At 41.9% G+C, this 22,644-nt stretch overlaps 1 protein-coding gene across 1 annotated transcript in view; it reads right to left on the bottom strand.

The window, feature by feature from the left end:
* Nucleotides 1-22,644, bottom strand: part of CLASP1 (cytoplasmic linker associated protein 1) — a 263,343-nt gene that overhangs the window by 218,606 nt on the left and 22,093 nt on the right. Inside the window, exon 2 of the mRNA XM_087435033.1 lies at nucleotides 15,403-15,882. Within this exon, the coding sequence (XP_087291159.1) occupies nucleotides 15,403-15,597 (195 nt within the window). The 5' untranslated portion in view covers nucleotides 15,598-15,882. The remainder of the gene's footprint in view (nucleotides 1-15,402; nucleotides 15,883-22,644) is intronic.

Here is a 22,644-nt window from a genome sequence, read left to right as displayed (position 1 = left end):
ATTCTCTTGTTCTTCACTAGGATCAGTTTTATACTCATGTGAGTGCAGTTTCTTCCAATGCTGAAAACCTTTTACAGTTCCACGGCTCACTCACACAGCTAGTCAAATTGTGTGCACAGTGACTTGAAGCCTCTCCCTCACAACGGCCTGGTTCAGAACCAACCACCTGAGGCTCAGATACACCCTAACTTCTGGTTTTTATCAGGGGGAAGAGGTTAATTGCTTCCCAGGTGATTCTGATATGCCCCACTCAGACACGACCGCTTATTTCTTTCCAAAATAGTTTTGTGGGTTTTTTTGAAGAAAGAAAAGGTAGGGTACATACCCTACAATCCATTTTGGTACACATTACAATGCAGTGAGAGACCTGGGACAGTAAACTTTCACCCACTACCCTGCAAAGACACACAGCCAATGCTCCCTCAACTACAGTCTCCTGAAATGAGGCTACTCTGCAACTGGACCGTTTATTTCTCTGTGGCCTCTCTTTCTGCCACTGTTTGGCTGTTCTGGAATAATTTAAATCCATAATAGGTAACCAAAGACAGGCAGCAATGGTGCTGTACCAATCACAAGGAAACTGTTCAAAAGAAGCAACAGGCCCAAAATGGAGTCACTTGAGCTAGGTCCCACACTGGCAAACCAAGACTTAACATCTAACCGGACCGGCAGTTTCAGCCTCTCCCAAGACTGCAATTATAAGCCAATCAGTCTGAAATTTCCTAATTAGCACTAGTGAGATAATCTGCCTGTTAAGACCCCCTCCCTTCCCCTAAGGGAAGGTGACCTTGCCTGAAATAATGCACTCTTTTATCCTCCTTGTCCCATTCCCCCTTCTGCCTATAAAAACCTTCCATTTTGTAAAGCTCCTTGGAGTTCCTTTCTGCTTGATAGATGGAATGCTTCCTGATTCACGAATTGTTGAATAAAGCCAATTAGATCTTCAAATTTACGCAGCTGAATTTTGTTCTTTAACAAAATGAATATCACATTAGATGCTATAAAATAAATATAAAGCTAACAAGTCTGCAGCACTTACCATGTATCAAGCACTGTCTACGTATGAACTCTTTTACCCTCATGACAACCCTATGAGATCAATATTGTTCCCATTTTATAGATGAAAAACTGAGGCCTAGACAGGTTAAATAACTTACCCAGCATCACACAGCTAGTGAGAGGAGGAGTAAGGGATGGAGCACGGATTCTACCCCAAGTGGTCTGGCCCCAGATTCCAGGCTCTTAACTTTTCCCTTTCCTCAACTATCAATTTTACAGAGCTGGAGCCATCTTTGAAGAAAAGAGAGGAAGAAGAATGTCCACTAGGAACTGACGAGTGGAAGCCCCAGCATTACCAACGGCCTCTAACGATCACTGCAGCACGCGAGCATTTGCCAGCAAGTTACCAAAAATAACAGCTGGAATAGCCAGAGGTAGGCCATGATTTCAGTGGATGTGAAAGCAATTGCCAAAGAAAGATTCTAGAACATGGCTCCACAGAGGCTACGCACATTAGCTCTCCTTTGTCAGTGTTCCCAATTCCAGAAGTGCATCCCCTGCCCTAAACAGGATGTACCTAGTTTTGGAGATGGCAAAAGAAAGAGATCAATTTCTCTAAAGAAAGGGATCAAGATCTCAGTCCATAAAAATAAATCCTTCAGTCACAGTGTCTCTTCAGAGCATAGAAAAAAGAGTAAGTTCTTCTAGATGGCTTCCTCTTTTGCCACCTCCAACCTGATCCCTCTACTTGCTCCTTATTAACAATAACAGTCCTGGGCAGAAAGCAAACAAACACACATCTAATACGAATAAAGCTGACCTGTGTAGAGAACTAACACTTCTGAGGGCACTATAGTATTTTTACAAAAGAAAGAAATTTTTTAAATGCCAGTTATATTATAAAAAAATTTCCAACAATAAAAAACTTAATAAAGTAGTAATTAAACATTCCCTGTAATGTTCCCCTCTCCCTTAAAAACACTCTACTGGGGCCGGCGTGGTGGTGTAGTAGTTAAGTTCGCGCATTCCACTTCGGTGGCCTGGGGTTCACAGATTCAAATCCCGGGCACAGACCGACACATCGCTCATCAAGCCATGTTATGGCGGCATCCCACATATAAAATGGAGGAGGATGGACACAGATGTTAGCTCAGAGACAATCTTCCTCACCAAAAAAAAAATAAAATAAATAAATAAATGAAACAAAAATAAAACAAAATATCTACTTTCCAGAAAAGTCTTTAAAAAGATAAAAATAAAAAATAAAAACACCCTACTAATAGTTGGCACATGTCATACCAGATTTTTCCTTGGAATTCTAGTACTGACATGCTAATGTTTTTATGGATGTAAAGCCATTCTTTCTGTATTTTAAAAATGTGAAGTCTGAATCATTTATGTATTGATGTACATAGAGAGTTAAAGCATAAATGTTAAAACAGCATATAACTCCCTAAATGATAAATGATACATATACATAAGGTTTTCTTGAACTAATCCATGCTTAATAAGCATTAACAAGAAGTCCACCTATTGTTGTCAGCTGTCCTCCCTGTGTCTGCGTGTTTCCAGGGCGCCACATCCACCTGCGCTTTGGGGCCCTGAGTCTACATCCTCCTCACTCATTTTACATGAAGGGCTGCACGCTGAAGCTACAGGGTCCCAAACACAGTCACCACGTGTGGCCCCTCGGGGCTGGCTTGGTAACACATAGTTAGCCCCCAAGCAAAACATACTGTGAAGAGAGCGGCTCTCGTCCACCTGCTCTGAACACACTTCTCTCAAAGCAGCACGACTGGGTGAGAAGGCTGCTTCTGGCTGAGGTAGGCTATCCTAGGGGAGGGAAGGCCTGGCCCTAAGAGAACAGGTCTGGACCTGAAGGGTAAGAGGAGAGCAGGGAATCCAGCCCCTGTGAACAGGGAAGCAAGCCAGATCCAGGGAGGGCTGGAAATCAGGCCTGGAGCTTTCCATTCCCTAACCCCCCACCATACCCTCCTCCTAATTGTCCTCAACATCTCCCCTTCCCTCCTAATTTTAAAACTACTCCATTTGGGAGCTCTAACAGAAGTAAAGGGTCCAAACTGGCTCTCAGAAAAATCTAAGTGATGAATAAATGTAAGACACTCAACTTCACCAGTTTTCTTTCCCATTTCTTTAGTTACAAGATACCCAGAAGCGGGTTTTTTTGTTGTTGTTGTTGTTTTTTGTGTGAGGAGGTCAGCCCTCTGCTAACATCTGCCAATCCTCCTCTTTTTTTGCTGAGGAAGACTGGCCCTGGGCTAACATCCGTGCCCATCTTCCTCCACTTTATATGGGACGCTGCCACAGCATGGCTTGCCAAGCAGTGCATCAGTGCGCGCCCAGGATCCGAACTGGCGAACCCCGGGCCGCTGCAGCGGGGCGCGCCCACTTAACCACTTGTGCCACCGGGCCAGCCCCTCAGAAGTGGTTTTAACAGGACAGCCAAGAGGTGAGTGCACATTTGAAATGTTAAAGCAGCATATCACTCTCTATGTACATCATACGTAAGTGATTCAGACTTCAGATTTTTAAAATACAGAAAGAATGGCATTATACCCATAAAAATACTTGCATTTTGGTACTAGGATTCCAAAAACTAGCATAATAATCACTAAGGATTAGTTCTCAGTTTAACGGGGTTGGGAAAGATGGAAAAGCTCTCGCTTGACAACAGAGCTAAAAGCCCAAATGATAGAGGGTCATCAGAAGAGAAAAGAAGCGAAATGAGGTCCACACAGAGACAGCACTATGCCAAGCACTGTGGAACATATGGGCATGCCTCAGGTTGCTCACTCCTGACCACAGGAAGCGGAGGCTCAACGGTGTGCCTAAACCCACACAAAGAAGACGGCGCGCTGTGACACAAACCCGGGCCTCTGACCCCAACGTCACAGTCTTCCCACCGGAGCCCTGTAGCCTCTCAAGCAATCTAAACTACCAAGTTCCAGTGAAGTCCATAATCCCCCGGGGGTCACACCTGGGCCACCTGCCCCCAGCCAAACCCTCTTTTAGAGGACCCATCCTCCTTATTCCATCCCTTGACATGAGGTTTTCTGAGTGGGGGCCACCATTTTCTGGCACTGCCACATCTCCCTGGCCACAAGGAGTGGGTCAAGGGTTTGAGGATTTGTTTGGGGGTTTGTGGTTGTTTTACTCCAAGCTGGGAAAAGAGAGACCCTTTCCTCTTGTGATGGAGCTGCAAGATGTAAGCCGGGACCACAGAGCACAAGAGTGCAACACTGAAGAGAAGCCTATGTCGGAGGACGAAGCCACTGGTCGGACAGAAGCAGAGCCGACCCCAATCCAAGTCCCCAGTGTCATCTCTACAGTAATCACCACCACCACCCTGGCCAGCGATCTGCCCCATTAATGCCCTTTTTCAGCTTAAACTGGTTTGAACTGAGTTATTGTTCAGTACAAAGCCCATCTGACTTTCTGACCTTGATCAGAAAGGTTACTAACAATCATTTTCTTTACAAAGCTGTTTCTTTAAAAACATTGTTCAGGTTAGCTAGAATCACATGAAGAATCAAATAAGATCACACACCTATCCCTCACTGCCCAACAAAACCAAAATTACTATCTACTTAGTGTTATTTAGCATCTTCTATCTCAGCCCAGTTAAGACGAGCTGACATTTAGGTTACAGAAGGTGTGAAAGCACTTGGAAAAAGGAAAAGAACATTCCAAAGAAGTAGACTATGATGGGTTTTTTTCTTCACGACTCTCCAGATTAATCAATATTATTCTCATTCTGTGCAGAAAAAAAGTAAGCTAATGGGATTAAGTAACAACAGATAGAGACTCAATTTCTTTAATCCATTTCAAAGTGGGCTTTGTTGAAGTATCAAGACTTCCTCCTCCTACTGACATCTCCTTCTCTGCTAACATTTAATACACCCCAGACAGAAGAGATTTCATCAATCATTCAAGGGGGAAATGAGAGTAACAAAAATAAAATTATTTACTTTATATCCTCGTAGGATTTACTCTTATCTCAAAGGTTAGAAGTAGAAGAAAGACTTTGCAACACTGCTTCTAGCAACACAGAGATATCTTTTGCCCATTCAAAAGGAAAAATATCAAGAGAAATGATAACACGCAGGAGTGGTATATATAGAGGCACTCATGCACCACTGACGGGTGGGCAATCGGCCGACTGCGACCCAGCAATTCAATCAACCTCTCTGAACTGTCAGCACTGAGACACACAAAAGGGCACAAACATACGTAGACGTCAGTGCAGTGATGCTCAGGACAAAAAATAAGAAACCGCATAGATGTTAGCAACCAGGTGTGGATAAGGAAATGATGGGTAACCACCCACAGAAGAGAATAATACATTAAAATTACACTAACTCGTAAGTGATCTAATTTATTGATTTGGAAAAATAACCATGACATACATTGAACCTAAACAAAAAAGCTGACAAAATAGCATGCATAGTATGATCGATCTTACATAAATATTCTTTCCATCTTTTTTCAACGGATATAAACAATAAAATAGTTGTCATGGCAAAAGACTATGAGTGATTTTCAATTTTTTCATTCTAACTTTGTCAGAAGTTTTGTTAGTTTGTTCTTGTTTGTACAACAGGCACGTATCACTTTTACTGTAATAAAAACAAAATTGTTTTTTAAATCAGCATTTGCAAGAATACCTCAATTAGATAGCCGAGAAATGTGTTTGAAAAAGACTGCTCCCAAGGAATGTATAGAAATCACAAAGTACATAAGGCTTAGGACTCTCAGCCAAGGTAAGGAGTCAAAGACAAACATTTCTCCATGATTATTCTTCTACATGATCCTCAAAATTATTTGGTATTTTTCCTTAAAATGTCTCCTCCAAATTAAAAAAAAAAAAAAAATGCATCATGCAGGAAAAGAACCTGACCATCTTTTTTACATGGCTATCCACAGCCAATAAATTGTATCCTGAAGCCTGAAATCTTGAAGACTTCTCAAATTCATCCCAGTCCTTCATCATACATCCAAACTAATACCAAAAACACCCACTCCATCCTTGTCCCTAATGCATTACTCCAATCTGCTTCTCCCCCACCTCCCCTTGGTCCTAGCCCACACCACCTTTATCAGATCCCTAACTGCTCAGGCAATCTTCAGCACCTGGTGCTGCAGTACTGCGCTCTCCCAGGGGTCCTTCAATAGCTCCACTGCCCCATGAGTCAGTTCCAGGGTCCTACAACCCATCCTGGCTCCTCTACCTGGGAATCTTGCTCAGCCTCACTGGTGTACGACCAGCCTGCTTATCTCAGAATATCACCTCTATTAATGACGTCTGCAACATGCTCTTTTGTGGAGCCCGCTGAGCCATCTCTCTTCCCTCATCCAAAGGACCTACAGCCCACCTCTTCCACAAAGTCTTGAAGGATAATTAAACACAGATTCCTACCAGTGACCAAACCCGGCACAAAGCACTTCCTCCCCATCTATAACGCCATCCATTTGGTCCACAGTCCACAGCCACCTTTGCCCCTACCCAAATCCCATGTAAAAAGCAGCTGTAGCCAGATAAATTCCTGCAGGCTGACTGACCTCTCATTCTATATTTCAAGCCATTTTTATCCAATTTCTCTGGATTCTTTGCTGTGGTCCTTGTCACAGACCTCTACTTAATCTGCTAAAAGATAACTCAGTGGGGTCTACCAGCTCTTGGTTTTCTTTTCACCCCAGATGCCGTCGGACAATCTCCCCCTTAGTCCAAAGCTCAAGCTGGTGAATTCTGTCTACACGAACAGTGCAGCTGAATAACCTGCACCTCACTCAGTGCTGTCTTCTGTTTCATCCATGTTCCACGCTCTGCTTTCTTCCCCTCCTACAAAGTGTCCTTTAATATCCTGCTAAATCTAGGAAGACATTTTGCTATTATTTGCCTTTCTATATTGCTTTCACGATAGTCATAAAAACTTATAGCTGACCATCTCTCCATTTCTACTTTGGCTGCTAGGAAGCCAGAGCCTGAACCAAACTGCACCACATTATTTTATAATACGTTCACAAAGTATTAGGTTGCCTTAAATTCTTTATAAATATAAATGTACCTAAATAAGACTAATTTTAAACATTTTTTTCTTTCTTCACAGTAGTTCCTTTTGGGATAACTATCAAAATATACACTTAACTCTTGCTATACAAATAGACATAAAATATACATTTCAAAAATATATGGAGCCAACTAATAACAAGAAATTATGGAATCAGAACATACCCTTTGGCAGCCAACATAGTAATAATTATTTTAGGCAAAAATCATCAATGGATGCTAAAACGAGTAGGTGAAAGTTTCATGAGAACAAGAGATTTTACAGAGTCTCAAAGAATCTCCCCACAAGATAACTATTCATTATTAAAGGAAAAAATAGCAACTTTTTTTTTTTTTGTGAGCAAGATCAGCCCTGAGCTAACATCCATGCTAATCCTCCTCTTTTTGCTGAGGAAGACCAGCTCTGAGCTAACATCTATTGCGAATCCTCCTCCTTCTTGTTTTTTTTTTTTCCCCAAAGCCCCAGTAGATAGTTGTGTGTCATAGTTGCACATCCTTCTAGTTGCTGTATGTGGGACGCAGCCTCAGTATGGCTGGAGAAATGGTGCGTCGGTGTGCGCCCGGGATCCGAACCTGGGCCACCAGTAGCGGAGTGCGCACACGTAACCGCTAAGCCACGGGGCCGGCCCTAAAAAAAATAGCAACTTCTAAAGCAACCTGCAAACACCTCTTTCACCAGGTAGGACAAAGAGATACCTATGTGCCTCCTGATACCGTGCACTGAGGACACAACATCACTTCCGTGTTTTCCACCCAAATGCACAATCTTAATCTAATCATGAGACATCAAACAAGCTCAAATTCAAAGACTATAGAAAATAAATGGCCTCTATGCTCCAAAAGTATTAAGTCAAGAAAGACAAGTAAAGACTGGTGATGAAATGCTCCAGACTGAAGGAGACTACACAGATGAGAACTAAATGCAACCTGTGATCCTGGATTGGATGATGGACCAGAAAATTTTTTCTTTTGCTATAAAGGACATTAGTAGGACGACATGAATAAGATGCGTAGATTAGATCGTATTAGTACTCTATCAATCCTAATACTGGTTCAGATAACTGTACAAAGATTACACAGGTAAATGTCCTTTTTACTAGGAAATACACACAAGTATTTAGGAGCAATGGAGCAATGTCTCTACAACAAACTCTCAAACAGTTCACACCTGAAAATAATACGCACATAGCAAGAAGGATAAAGCAAATGTGGTGAAGTATTAACACCGGGGTCTGGGTGAAACATGAAAATTCTTCGCACTGTTTTTTGAAACTTTGTTGTTGATCTAAATATTTTCCAAAATAAAGAGTTTAAAAAGTATATATGGTCATGATTCTACTAGGATCAGTCAAAGAACTGTTTTAAATACATTGATCTTAAATATTTTTGGTTTTTTATTAAAGTACAAAATCAGGTGCTTATCTCTCACTCAGGACCCAGTCTCCTAAAGCAATCAACATTAACTGTGAGGTAAAAGAAAGTAGTATTACATATGGATTCAGATGTGGGCTCTAAAGTCAGACTCTGCAGGTTAAAATCCTGCCTCTTTACACTTTCTAGTTATGTAGCCTTGGGCAAGTTCTTACTTCTCTTAGGCGGTTTCCCCATTGGGGAATGGAAATAATCCCAGGGCTTATCACAGAGTACCTACGTCATGATGAAACGAAGCACTGAATGCAAAGCACTCAACAGTTTCTGACACGTGAGCGCTTAATAAATGATAGCTATTAGTAAACATTAGCCTTCGTGTACTCATCAGTCTCACTGTTGGCTCCATGTTCTCATCCCTGCTGTTTCTTTTTCTTTTTTCTTTGACACTCAATTTATGAATTCTTCTATTATATGTATCCTTATTTAAATTTTAGCTTTCTGAAACAAGGTGAAGTTTAAGTGTTAAAAATAAAAAGAATAAGTGAAATCCTCTTAAAACAGGGGTCCTCAATCAATGGATTGGCTTTTACCAGCAGGTTTTAAACTCACCCTTAGAACTCTCGGCCAGCTGCTGCTCTGCTCTTTATTATCAACAGTGCACAGCTCAAGGATTCTTATCTTATTACAAAAGACCCGAGGCCTCTGCTCCAGGGCATAGGCTGACAAGAACCACAAGAAGGCATGCAACCTCAGTCCCACATAAAAGTTAACTTTCTACAGATCTTGTTATCATTTGGCCCAATAACTACATAACATCTTCATCATCTTCCTTTTACTGACCACACGCTGTATACTAAGCACTACTGGCACCTTATGTCCATTGGCTCACTGAATCCTCATAATAACGCTATGTAGTAGATACCATCAGACCCACTTTACAAATGAGGAGAGTTACCTGCTCAAAAATCTAAGTAGCAGAGCCAGGACAGGAACCCAGATTGTTCATATTCAAATCTGAATTATTTCCAATATATTTTGCTGCCCCTGCATATACATAAACATGTATTTCAGAAGAAATGCCATTAATTACATACATAGAGGACACCATTTTTATGCGACAATCCACATAAATTTTCTTGAAATAACTTTTCCTGAGGTTTTTTTGCTTTTGCTTAGTACTGCTCACTGTAGCTTTTCTACTTAAAACAGAGCTGCCTATCTTTTTAAACTATACCCAGAGAAATTCACCTCTTGCAACCAACAGAACACTGCAGGGAAAACCTGGGAATGAACAGCCTCCGAAAGGATTTATCACTTGATGGCAGCACCGAGCAGACGGCCAGAAAAAGAAACAGAAGTCACTTAATCTGAATCCAATAATCTTTTCTGGCTCTCCTCTCAAGGACACAAGAGGGAAAATAAAAACCTTAATGAAAGCCAAGGTTTTGGCGATAAGCAAGGGAAATGAGAGGAACCTCCCCTATCTGTCAACACCTTCCCCTCACGCCCAAAACAGCACTTGATCCAGGGCAGGGTAACACTGTGCTTTGAAAAGAAGCTTAAGGAGAGACTAAATCTTCTACAGCCTCTACAGAGACAGTGCTGCCCAGGAAGGAAGGAACAAGAAAGGAATAGAGGCTTCTCTGAACCCTTTGCAACTCATTCCTTCTGATTCTTCATGGCCCTACTTAACTCTACCTCTCCATCAAGAGCTCTCCTACTAAGCACACCTGACACTTTTGTTCTTCACACTACAGCATTTACAGACACTCCCATGATGCAATTTAAGAGTCAGTTATTTTCTATCCTACATTGGGCATTGCACCCTCATCTGCCTTACCTGCCCCCACCACAGACCATAAAGACTGTTAGGGCAGGGACAAAGGAAGCCCTGGGTGTTAACAGGTTAACAGGGAACCTACACATCTCACATAGAAGGCAGTATGGCATGGGCCTTGAGACAGCAGTGCACAGGGATGAAATCCACACACAGTAGATGCGGACAGAGCTAGACTGGCCAGGCACTGGCCATGCACTGTTAGGGCAGGGACCAGGCCTGTCTTTTCCCCATTGGACACTCAGCCCCCAGTGCAGTATCTGGCACACCATAAGTGCTTAATTAACTTCAGTTGTTGCAGAAACACCTGGGTTCAAATCCCAGAAACCTTAATTACTAGCTCTGTCGCCTTGAACAAGTTACTTGATTTATTTGAGCATAAGTCTCCTCATCTATAAAATGAGGATAACAGTATCTACCTCATATGGTAATTATAAGCTAAAAATGAACACATATTTAGCACAATTTCTGGTACACAGTATATGTCCCATAACCATGGGCTATCATTATTTTTCTACAATATTAAACACAGGTCCACAATCACTTATCCAAAACTCTGGAGGCCAGATGTGTTCTAGAATACAGAATTTTTAAGGTTTTAGAAAGGTAAAATAGTGCACAGTTTTATATACATATAAAAATATCTATACCCCCTAGAACAGAATCTGGGGCAGCAACCACAATCAAACATATTAATACTTTTGCAGCAAACCATGCCCTAAGCAAGTAAATAAAGACTGTAAGTAGTCTCACGTCAGTTCACTTCAGGTCAAATAACAAATGAAAAACAGTAGGTTTTCAGAGCTTTGGGGATTTTGGAAATGGGAAGAAAGGACTATGGGACTCTAGTCACAAAAAGCACCTGGTCCCCCTAGGATGGTTTTTTTCCACCGAGCCCACTAGAAGGGCAAGCGCCTGCACTTCGAGGATACGTGAGGCTGCATGGTACTGCACCGTCTGGCCAAATAAAAGCTGTCGAGACGAACTGGGAAAGCTGCACAGCACAGGTCTCCCTCAATTCCCTCCAGGCAGCCCAGGCAGCCTCTCCAGGTCAGATCACGCTTACCTTTCATCCCTTCTCACCTGAAGAAGAGAGGAGGGAAAAAAACAAAAGTGGCTGGAGGTATATGCAGGAATCTACTCCACCATATTTCTCTTTCTTCAAGTTTTAATCAAGGGTGACATGAAGGGGAGACCAGATCAATGAGGGCAGCCATATTCAGATTGTTTCTTATCTTTATTTTTAAATGTCTGAGTAATCTAGAAAAGAAGCCTCATAAACAAGAAGAGTCTCCCATCTCCTTCCGTGTCTCCCATGGGCACTGTGACAATACAGAAAACCTACTAAGTCCTTCCGGGTTGAACAGCACCCCCACGGTGTAGCCCTGTGGTGTTCCGGATGCGTGAGGGCATTATTTAAATAAGCGAATACTCAATCCCCAAAATGACTTCTATTACCCAAGAAGGTCCAAAGCTAGGTCACAGCAGATATCAGTGGTGCTAACAGAATACATATTGACCCTAATATGAGTCTCAGTGAGAGAGCTAAAAACGGCAAGTTTTCCAGAACTATCATACAAAATGCTCCAAACAAACTGCGCTCTCTTCAACCTAAATGAATGCTCCCCCCATTCCCAAATTATACACAAATTACAAGCCTTACTCTTCTCCCAGATGAATCACGAATGGTTCTCACCACTGAACAAAAAGTATGTACACACAGCAGGTGCTCAGTGTTCTGGTTCAGGGACTGGCAACCACGATCCATGGGCCAAACTGGTCCTCCACCTGTCTCTGTAAATTAAGTCTTATTGGAACACAGTCATCCTGTTCATTTACGTGTTGTCTGTGGCTGCTTTTGCACTATAACAGCCCAAACTAGTTGAATATTGGCAAGAAGACCATACAGCCCAGCAAGCCTAATGTATTTATTATGAGGCCTTTAAGAAAGTTTGCTGACCCCTGTTCTTATGAAAAGAAAAAGGAGCACTGGCTAGGAAATCAAAGAGACCTATATTGAAATCCCATTTCCATAATCACTAGTAGAAATTACCTCATAATTCTGAGTAATTTCAGTTACCTCAGGTATAAAATTAGGATGCCACTATCTATCTTGCAGGGGTGTTATGAAGACTAAATAAGATAAGACAGATAAAATCACTAACACATAGTAAGTAAGCAATAAATGGTAGCTACTAAACTGTAATTAATACCAAATAAATTTGTCCACCATGTTAAACCTCAAATGTAAAATAATTCAAGCTCCACCCAACTATTTTTTTTAAATAAGACACTGGGCTGGCATTCATCTACTTTCCCTGTTAAGAAAAGGAACAACACCACCCAAGTACTATTGTTTTGCAAGGCCAAAATTACTTCCCTTTTCTCCTCTTGTTAGTCCTTAATTTAAAAAAAAACTATTTCAAGAAGCCAAGCTTCAAAATTTGTTTCATATGAAGCAAATCTCTTCAACCCATAATATACAAAACATGTCAAATCAAACCTAAAATGTACCTCAGGCTCTGAATGAGAAATCTTGATCTATGATTAAGGAAAAAAAAAAAGGTTAGAGATCCCTAAAAGAAAAGTTTCCATATTTTGGTAAAGCTACTGGGAATACTTGCTGAGCAGTCTCTCTAAGTTCCTGAGTTCACTCACGTGACCAGTACTTGTTGAGCACCTACTATGGTCCAGGCTCTGGGCTCCAGGTGTGCACAAGGCACATTGTCACCACACTCAGAGAGCTTATAAACAAGTGTGGAGGGGGTGCTCAGCACAGTGTACGATTAGCACCACAAGTCAGGGCCCTGACTGCAAAGCTATCTGTATGAGGTCATGTCAGATATTAGAGCTTGAGGCCTCCTGAGAGATTAGCTAGCCAAACACCTGCATTGCACGGACAGGTAAAGTGACTTGTCTGTGATTACTTGCAAGTGAGAAGCAAACCTCGTCTTCCTGACTTTTCTTTGCACCAAGCGGTCTTTCTTAGAAATTACTTCACAAAGGGTCAAGTCTTAATCTTTCACTCCTTTGTGACCCTGCAAATGCTATTCTGAAAAAACTTCCCAATCTTCAAAACCCTGGATTTCTCCAGGCAGTGTTAACTTTCTTCTTCTGTCTTCCCACCAAATTCTGTGTCTACTATTGCACACACTGTATTGTATTGTAACCATTTGCTTATTTGTCACTGCCCAGCCCCAGACCATGAGCTCCTTGAAGATAAGAAACAAGTCTTGACAGCGACTGCTAATGTCTGAATGTTGATTATGTGGCAGGTGTGTGATAACTTTATACACACTCTCTCATTTAGTGCTTATAATAACTCAATTATCCCAACATCACAGATGAGGAAACTAAAGCTTGGAGAGGTTAAAAAAGCTCAAGCAGTGTAGCAGACTCTGTAGGTTACTTATTTAATATCCGTGTTACCCCAGTCCCATCCCTAACCTCCTCCTTCCTAACAGGAGTCTGACCTTGTTCAAGTATTTCCCCCTCCTTCACACGGCCAGATGCTTCATTCAGTGGAGGCTGGACCCCTTCTTAAGGCCAGGAGGTTAAGCACGACAGTCGAAAGCAATCATGGACACTCGTCAATTTTCCAGTGATGCTGGAGTGGGCACACAAAGCCATTGTGGCCAACGTGATGTAAAAAAGTCTGCCGGCATGCTTCTGAGAAAAGTGTCCTCTCAAGTAAAAGACACAGCAGACACTCTTCTTCCCTAGACATTGCCTTAACTACTGCAGACTTCTTAAATTCTTAAAGGAAATTACTCAGTCTCCTTATAGTAACTTTTAAGTCAAGGGAGTCCATTTCAGCCAGAAGCATCCTAATATGCACATAGAAAGAGTGGCGGAGCCATGATTCAAATACAGACAAGGTGACTTCACAGCCTTCAAAAATGTATCGACCAGACTCTATCACCTCTCATTTCTGTCACATTCCCACCATCCAGCACCAAGGCTGAGCACATAAGAAGCACTTGTTAACTTCAGCTAAGTGAATAAATAGATGAATGTAATAAAATTTTAAGCTCAGCTTCCAAAGACAGGATAAGTTTTATACCTAGTTGTAAGTGAAATATTAGGGTCTTAGGTAACATCATTAACAAGTATAAAGCCAGCTGATTCTTAGACAAGACCAAGGTTTAATGTATTTGGAAAACAGAGTCTGTACTAGAGCCAACAAAGGAATCCTATAAACACCAGTTTCCAAGTCCAAATCAATCTCAGAAGACTGGGTCAATAAAAAAACACAAAAGATTCTGTTTCTGTAGGCCCCTTTCACAATGTCTATCGCACCTATTAGCAGTCATACAAAGTTCCCACTCTTCCTTCCAGGTCAACCTTGATCCAAAGGAGCCACTTCTTGGCAACCTAAAAGACAGTATGGCGGGTGGCAGGCAAGGAGACAGAACTACACCTCTGCAGCACTTCAAGTCCTGTCCAGTTTTTATTCATGAAAACTCAGTCCTTGAATGGTAATATGGTCAACCGTCACAATTCATTTGGGTCATGGGAGCCTGCTGCCCCCTCCCACCCACTAAGAGCACATGAAGAGCCTTGATCTTTAGAACCTGAAGGATATCCTCCAGGTCCGTACTCACAGGTCATAGAAGAGTCCTTGGCAACCCATACTATTTCTGGCCAGGTCCCTGGTCCAACTTCAAAACAGTGACCTGAAGGTAAAATGCTCCACCATCCTATTACCATTTCCGTCCCCCAGAGAAAATCAGTGAAGACATATGTGATTCATGAAGGGCCACTCACCAAGGTCTCATGACCCATTCACTGCAAGACACAATATTCACTTTAACTTTAAGGCTGCAAATGCTTGTAAACTTTCCAACATAAAAGCCTCTCTTGATCTGTTCACTTAGCCTTCTCTCAAAGTGCTAACAGATAAGGATTTTCTGATCGCCAACAAAAACCAAAGAAAACTCTGCTTGCTCTAGAATGAAATGTCCAAAAGCCACAACCTGACTGAGTGTCTTATTGGAAGCCAAGGAATCATGCTGATTGCTCATAAAGGACTTTTTTCTAAAGACCAATTTTGATCCACCAAGGCAGTCCGGCCACCTATAAGAGTGCCTTCTATAGCACGGCTTACCTTGTAATTGCTAGAGTTCACCCAAGAGGTAGCGAGTCCATCCACGAGTTTATCTAACATAGTCTGGTCATGCTCAAGGTCAGCAGACTTCTGTTTGTCTGAAAAATAGTCTATAAGTTCTTGGCCAACCTGCAGTCGTTTCCCCACATCCTTCTGCAACACCTGTGCCAGGCAGGACTCCATGCGCGGCTCCATGATGGAATTCAAATCCAGATGCAGCAAAAGCTAGGGGGCAGTCAGGGTGACACCCTCCCGGTAAACGTATCTGGGAGGTTGCCTCTTTGTTTGCTGAAGGTTACTAAGAGCCTGTGTTTCAAAGATGCAATCCGGGGAATGGCAACAATGCACCATGTGTGTCTGAAGAGCAGCTGGTAGGATATTAAAAGTCCAATTTAAATAACTAGTTGGAGATAAAGGAGTGAGTGGCAGAGTGATGTTCTACTATTGGGTCTGAAATACTTCATAATTCAGCAGTCCATTCTGAAAAGTAAGAGAAGAGAATGACAATCAGCACAGATAACATAACACTCAAATATTATGAAACATTAAATCAAAGACAAAGCAGTTCACACTGTAGAATCATTTATAATCACAAGTGGCTGAGAACCATGAACGCTTGGCAACCATATCAGAATAACAATTATTATTTTTATCAGGAAGAACATCGAAGCCCAAAACAAAGAGCCAATGAGCTCTATGGTTGGTGGGTTGATATTTTTCACAATTTTCCAGATTGTAAATGAACCAGTCAGGAAAGCAATCTTTTGCTTTAGCTAGCCTATTTATTTGTAGCTTAAATTTTGCTTCCCACTAAAACTCTACCACCACTCTGTGTCTGAATCACCGCAGGTACAGTAGCTTATTGCCTCACCCTCAGTTTTCTAAAAAACCAAGTGCTGGAAACAGGGCAGGCTCCTTAGAAACACCACTGAGCAAAGTGGCCAGCCTGGTAACATTAACCAAAGTCAAAGGCAGCACCTACACTGAACTTCTTGCTCAGCAGCTTTACAACCGGGTGAGCAGTAGTCCCTGCCTCCTTCTTCCTCCCACAAGGAAGAGTGACAGAGGGAGAAAAAGAAACAGGCTCACATTCTGATCAGTTATTGACACAGTATTCTCAGCTGACAATAGCCCCATTTGGGCCTGGTGTTTGTTATAAAATCAGGCGATCTCAAAATCATGTTTGGGGTGGGGCAAAACAGATGACATAGGGAAAATACCAAAATCGTTTTCACTAGACAAACTGAACAAGCTGACCAGTTAATCTGCTGGACCAATCGTACACATTTATTTCTTACTTCAACTTCTTCTCTCATTTCCTTTCATTCTAACCTAAGAAGACCCACAGAAAACCTGTCTTCAAGATGCAGCACCTCCCTGACACTGTACTAAATAGAAATGTTCTTCACACAACAGTAAATCCCAGCTTTCAGGGGTTCAGCAGGTAAATATGTACTTCTAAATTAAATAAAATTAAAATTCCATCCAGGTAACTTTTCCAGGCTGAGCACAGTAATGCTTTGTAACATCATCCTACTGATCCCTATTCTCAACATAAAAAGAACAATGTTCTTTCTTGAGTTCTAGAATCAGAGACTTTTGATACCAACAGGAATCATGTAAGTAGAGTCTAGAGTCATTCAATGAGGAAAACCCTCCTTCAAAGCCCCTGGCACAGCATTACCCATCTTCTAATAACGCAGGGGGTTGGGGGCAGGATGGCATTCAAGACAACTCTCTCATATGGCAATCCTTCCTTAAATGGAGGAGATATCTGCTTCCAGTCATTTCCACACTCTGAAACAGTCCCTCCTTCACACAAGAAAGATCAAATACATAAAAGCAGCTATTACCCTTCATTCCAATTTTTAGCCCAAACAAAGTATCTCCAGCTCCTTAATTAGCTCCTATGTTGGAACAAAAAAGGTATAAGTGATATAGGAAAACTGGAGAACCAACAGAACCTTTTCTTTCTGGGCCAATATTAGCCCAAGAAGCAGATAAAACAAGTTCGGGCTTGTGGTGGATAAAATATGACCATAAATTCTTTGCTACTCTTCCCCCACCAAGGTGGAGTTTAAGTTCGCTCCCAGAGCGACTCTGGGCTTGGCCCCGTGACTTGCTTTGGCCAGTGGGAAATCAACAACTGCAAAAGCGAGTGAGATGTGACAGCAAGCACTGGAGCCTGCCCTCTTAGAATGGGGCCCTGGGACCGTCATGCTGTCAGGAAGCTGCTCCAGCCTCCTGGAACACGAGAGGCCATGTGGAGGAGAACCACACAACCACCAGTAAGCAGCTGCCAGACGTGAGTGAGGCCATTTGGGATCATTTAGCCACTCCAGTCATCATCTGACTGCAGAAACAAATAAGTCTAAGAAGACAAGCAGAAAAACCACCCAGCCAAACCACAGAATTATAGAAATAATATTTCATTGTTGTTTTAAGCCACTAAGCTTATAGTAGTTTGTTACACACCAACAGATAACTGATACACTCCTTCCTATAAACATCTCTTTCATTCTCAATGGAAAGAATCTCATATCCTTTACTCCTTCGAGGGGCCTAAAATCAATAGACACTAACCAATAATGATGATGATAATACCATTTTTAAGCATCTACCCAAGGTATCAGGTTCTATGCTAGAGGATTTATATATACCATCACTAACTCTCCAACCAATACTATAAAGTAGTTATTAACATCCCTATTTTACAGACGAAGAAACTGAGGTAGAGTAAGGGTAATTTCCCAAGGTTACGTGGCCAGTGAGTTTCCTTTCCCCACCTTCAAACCCTTGTTATTACCAGTCTGGCCTAGTTCTGTTCTGACTCAAGGAAAGGAGGTCAGATTTCATGCTTAGCTAGGAAGCAACAGGCAAGAGAGCAAAGTCTTCATTCCTGGGAGAGGAATGATCCCATTCATTCAAGACTGTCTACTGTGATTTTCAAAATCCATATTATATAAAAACTTCCCCTTCAATTGGAATTGTAGAAGATTTCTAACAAATAAGTATGTACTTCTTGAAGGTAATTATGCAACAAAGGCTTAGCACACTGCAAAGTAGGTCACAAACTCCTTTGTATGAAACCCACAGGATGAAAGACACTCAAAGCCCCTAGGCATAAAGCGGACTGGGTCCTCTCTCTTCTCTTTTTTTCTTTAATTTAAAAAGAAAGTAACTGATGATCCCCTTACATTTATTCTTACTAAACTGGATTTTTTTTGTACCTGTTCCCCATGCTTCTGAGCACTTTCCCCATCTCTGCTTTCATAGGTATTCAGGGAATATCAACCACATAGTTCCAAATTCACAAGGTACAAAAGCGCAAGGCCTCCTTCTCACTTCTGCCCCCCAACCACCCAGGGTCCCTGCCTAAAAGCAAATAACGTCACTAGTTTCCTGTGCATCTTTTCAGAGATATTTTTAACTACCCAAGCAAGTAAGTATACGTGTTCTTCTCCTTATACTCCCAGGAAGAGTTTTCTAAGCATTTACAATTAAATCATAAAAAGAGAAATCAAAAGCAAACTAATAAAAATACAGTCAAAAGTTCATATAGCAACAGAATTAGATAAAGACTTTATATTTTTTAAAATGCAGAAAACTCACAAAATAAACAAACAGGAGGAGGAGGATTTGGAGGACTTGGAAGACGAGGAGTAAAAATCTCTTCCTTCCCCCCACATCCTGCCCAGGCTCTCTACTAGGAAGAAGGTGACAAGGAAACTGAGGTCTGAAGTTACCCTGGAACCTGTGGACACAGAGGGGGCCTATGGCTGAGCTAAATACAAACCAGGCCTGTTATATGTAAGGCATTATTGGAAGGCACTGGGACACAAGAATAAAAGGGACTCAGCACCCAGCCACAGCGAGCTTATGGACTAGTGCAGCACCTACTCACAACCCCCTTCCTCAGTTCTATAATCACCATTCAAGAGAGGCGTCAACAGAGGATTACCTCATAGCAGTGGTGACATCAGAAATTACTCAGAATGTAACACTATTGCTAAGCTTAAAAAAAAGTTCAACCTTCACACATTTTCCAAAATAATAAGAGAAATGTAAAAATGATATAGAAGAAAACGGAGGTGAGGTTAGAATAGCCAAGCACCTTTTCTTTTCTCAATTTATCAAGCTAAGTTTTCCGCTTTACAAAATCTCACTATGAAAGCTCTGGACTCACTAAATGCTATTATATCAGTCCCTGGGAAAAAGGACACACTTCAGGTATTTCTGGAAAATGCCCCAACTCCTCTCAAACCCAACCCCAAATGCAACAGGCCTTTCCACTCCCCAACATCACCGTTCTCTGTCCCCACTACAGTAGTGAGGTTCCAAGCATCTCAACCTCTTCCTGCCACATCATTTTGGTCTATAGGGGCAAAGCAATAAAAGGTCAAGATAGTCACTCTCCTTTAAAACAGCACCCTGCAAAGTAGAAATTAACAAAACAACCTTTCCCAGGACAACAGCCCAACTCTGCCGCAGGCCAACAGGAAGAAGTTAAAAACTACAAGCTTCAACAAGAATAAAGAAACACACAGTACGACAGTCTGATGTAATTAAAAGAACAATAAAGTTGAGAATTCCAACCTCTAAAGCCTTCTCAAGACAACACTTCCTGAGTGGCACTGGGGAGCATATTGGCTTCAAACACCTTAAATAAGATTAAGGATGGAAAGGGCTGGGACAGGGCATTTTTTAAAAATATCATCTCTCTCTATCCCCTTACGTATCATGAGTACTCTGTGGCACTTAGGTACACCACTATACAGAAGTTTTACCAATGGAGGCCGGGGGAAAACAGAACCAGTCATAAGCTCTGCAGCTTCTTAGTCCACCGTAGACTTCTCCGTAAGAGAAGTTACAAGTACCACCATTTTTACTTAGTTGCTTAAAACAACGAGTTAATATTTCTCCTAAGTCTGTGGGCTGGCTGGGCTCAGCCAGGAGGTTCTTCTGCTAATCTCACCTGGGATCATTCATGAAATGGTTGTCATCTGCCAGCCTGACGTGGGCTGAAGAGTCCAGAATGACATCACTCACATGTCTGAGGCATTAATGCTAATTGTTGGCTGGACCTCTTGCCACACATGACCTCTAAACATTCAATAAAATAGCCTGCAGTTCATTATACAGTGGAGCATTCCACTATATAATGGAGCATTCCAAGATGGCAAAGAGGGAAGCTGCCAGGCCTCTCAAAGCCTAGGATCCAGAACTTGCAAACCACTTCTGCCACTTTCTATTGGTCAAAGCAAGTCACAAGGCCAGCCCAGATTAAAAGTGTGAGGAAATGGGGCCTGGCCCCATGCCCATGTAATTAAAGCTCCACACGCTCCACTTCAGCAGCCTGGATTCTCGGGTTCAATCCCAGGCGTGGACCTACCACACTCACCAACCACGCTGTGGAGGTGTCCCACATACAAAACATAGAGGAGGATTGGCACAGACGTTAGCTCAGGGCGAATCTTCCTCAGGGGGAAAAAAAAAGGGTGAGGAAATGGATTCTACCAATTAATAGGAGGAGCTGGAAAATATTGTAGCCATATTTTTCAATCTAACACATATGTATTCAACAGATATTTGTAGAATGAATAAATGGATGGGGTGAATACATTTGTATTCTGTTTATTCATTATCAATCTAATCTCAATTACTTCTGTTTACTCACCAACTCACCACATATCACACCTTACTACAGAAGATACAAAAGAAATAACGATAGTCTATAACTTGACTTGAAAATGCTAACTCTCTTGGAGAGAACAAGATATACATACTCACAAAAAGCTCATCAATATAAGAATTCAACACAAACAGAGGATGCACAATTAGTAGATTTCACAGGTGGAATGCTGCACCTGCCAAATCAGGGGTATGAATATGTACTGTGGTAATTCAGAGAATGGATGGATCAAGAAGGCCTGGAATGACCAAGTCAAAACTACATAAACAAGATTCAGTTTGAGCTTTGTCTTAAAATGTGGATAGGATGTGTACCCATTAGTTATGGCACTTAATAGGGGGAATAAACAAGCAAGTGAGGGAGGCAGGAACTTGTGAATGGTTGAGGGAAGAAGTGTGGTAAGACGGAGACAGTCAGATACCCGTGAGATAGGTACGCATTATTATTCCCATTTTGAAGACAAGGAAATGCAGCTCAGAAAGGTTAGGTTAAAGAAAAAAAAAAAACCTGCCCAGGGCTTTTAAGCTAATAACTGTCAGGGAGTAATTGAAAACTAGATCTACCTGGCCCCAAGGTCTGCATCCTTTCCAGTATACTACAGCACTATACTACTGCCTCATCACAGTGATGGTCCAAAGCACGGGCACTGAATAACTGAAATATGAAAATGTTAATAGCTATAGCATGTGGGATATAAGAAGTAGAGGATTAAGAACATGAAATCAAATCAGAAGGAGTACTCAGAAAGCTTTAAGAAAATAACACTCCATATCATAGTATCAAGAAGTACAATTTAAATTACCAGCACCAGTTAATCAATAACCACATCAAAAATCTCCCTTGAAAATATGTAGAAGGCAGGCATAACACTTTAAAAGCCCACTTTGGAAGCCAGAAATTAGCAGAATTGATTCACACTAAGTCAAAAGTGGTGTGTTTCTATCAATAAGACAATCTTTTCTGCATTATAACAATTTTTATAATTATGATACCATATATGTCTCTGTTCTTACTCTACCTGTCACTTCTGTTCTTTCCTTCTCCTTCTCCTCCCTCCCACAGCCCCACTCACTGTGAAACCCATGCATTCACTTCATGAACAAACACCTACTCGGTGCCGATGAGGTGACAAGTGTGGTACTATGCTAACTAACAGAAATCACAGAATGTACGACTTGGTCAAGGCCCTCAAGGAGGCTGTGCCTGGAAGAAGGAAGAGACAGAAATACGAACATCTGCAACAGTGCAGGGGCACAAGTCCTAGACTGGAGGGTTGTAGAAGGTGTTATAGGTGGCAGAGAAAGGAAGATAAAACACTAACTGAAGGAATTCAACTGGGAATTTCAAGGATGTGTTATTGCAACTCACACTACGCAGATACAGCACCCCCTCTCCCAGCCCCTGCTTTCCTCCATCAGCCCGCAGGTCACTCCTCATTCACTGCAGATGCAGCCTCCAGCCTCCCTGTCTCTTTCCCTATCTCTTCTCAATTTCCTGAGTGTGCTCAACATCCACCTGGCTGACAACACCCTCTCCCTTCCGCCTCCTCA

The sequence above is a fragment of the Ceratotherium simum genome, chromosome 9 (genome assembly GCF_057802395.1).
Source record: "Ceratotherium simum simum isolate JZ-2026a chromosome 9, ASM5780239v1, whole genome shotgun sequence".
Classification (NCBI taxonomy): domain Eukaryota; kingdom Metazoa; phylum Chordata; class Mammalia; order Perissodactyla; family Rhinocerotidae; genus Ceratotherium; species Ceratotherium simum.
Note: the sequence above shows the minus strand (reverse complement) of the source record. Positions and strands in the feature narration are given on the sequence as shown.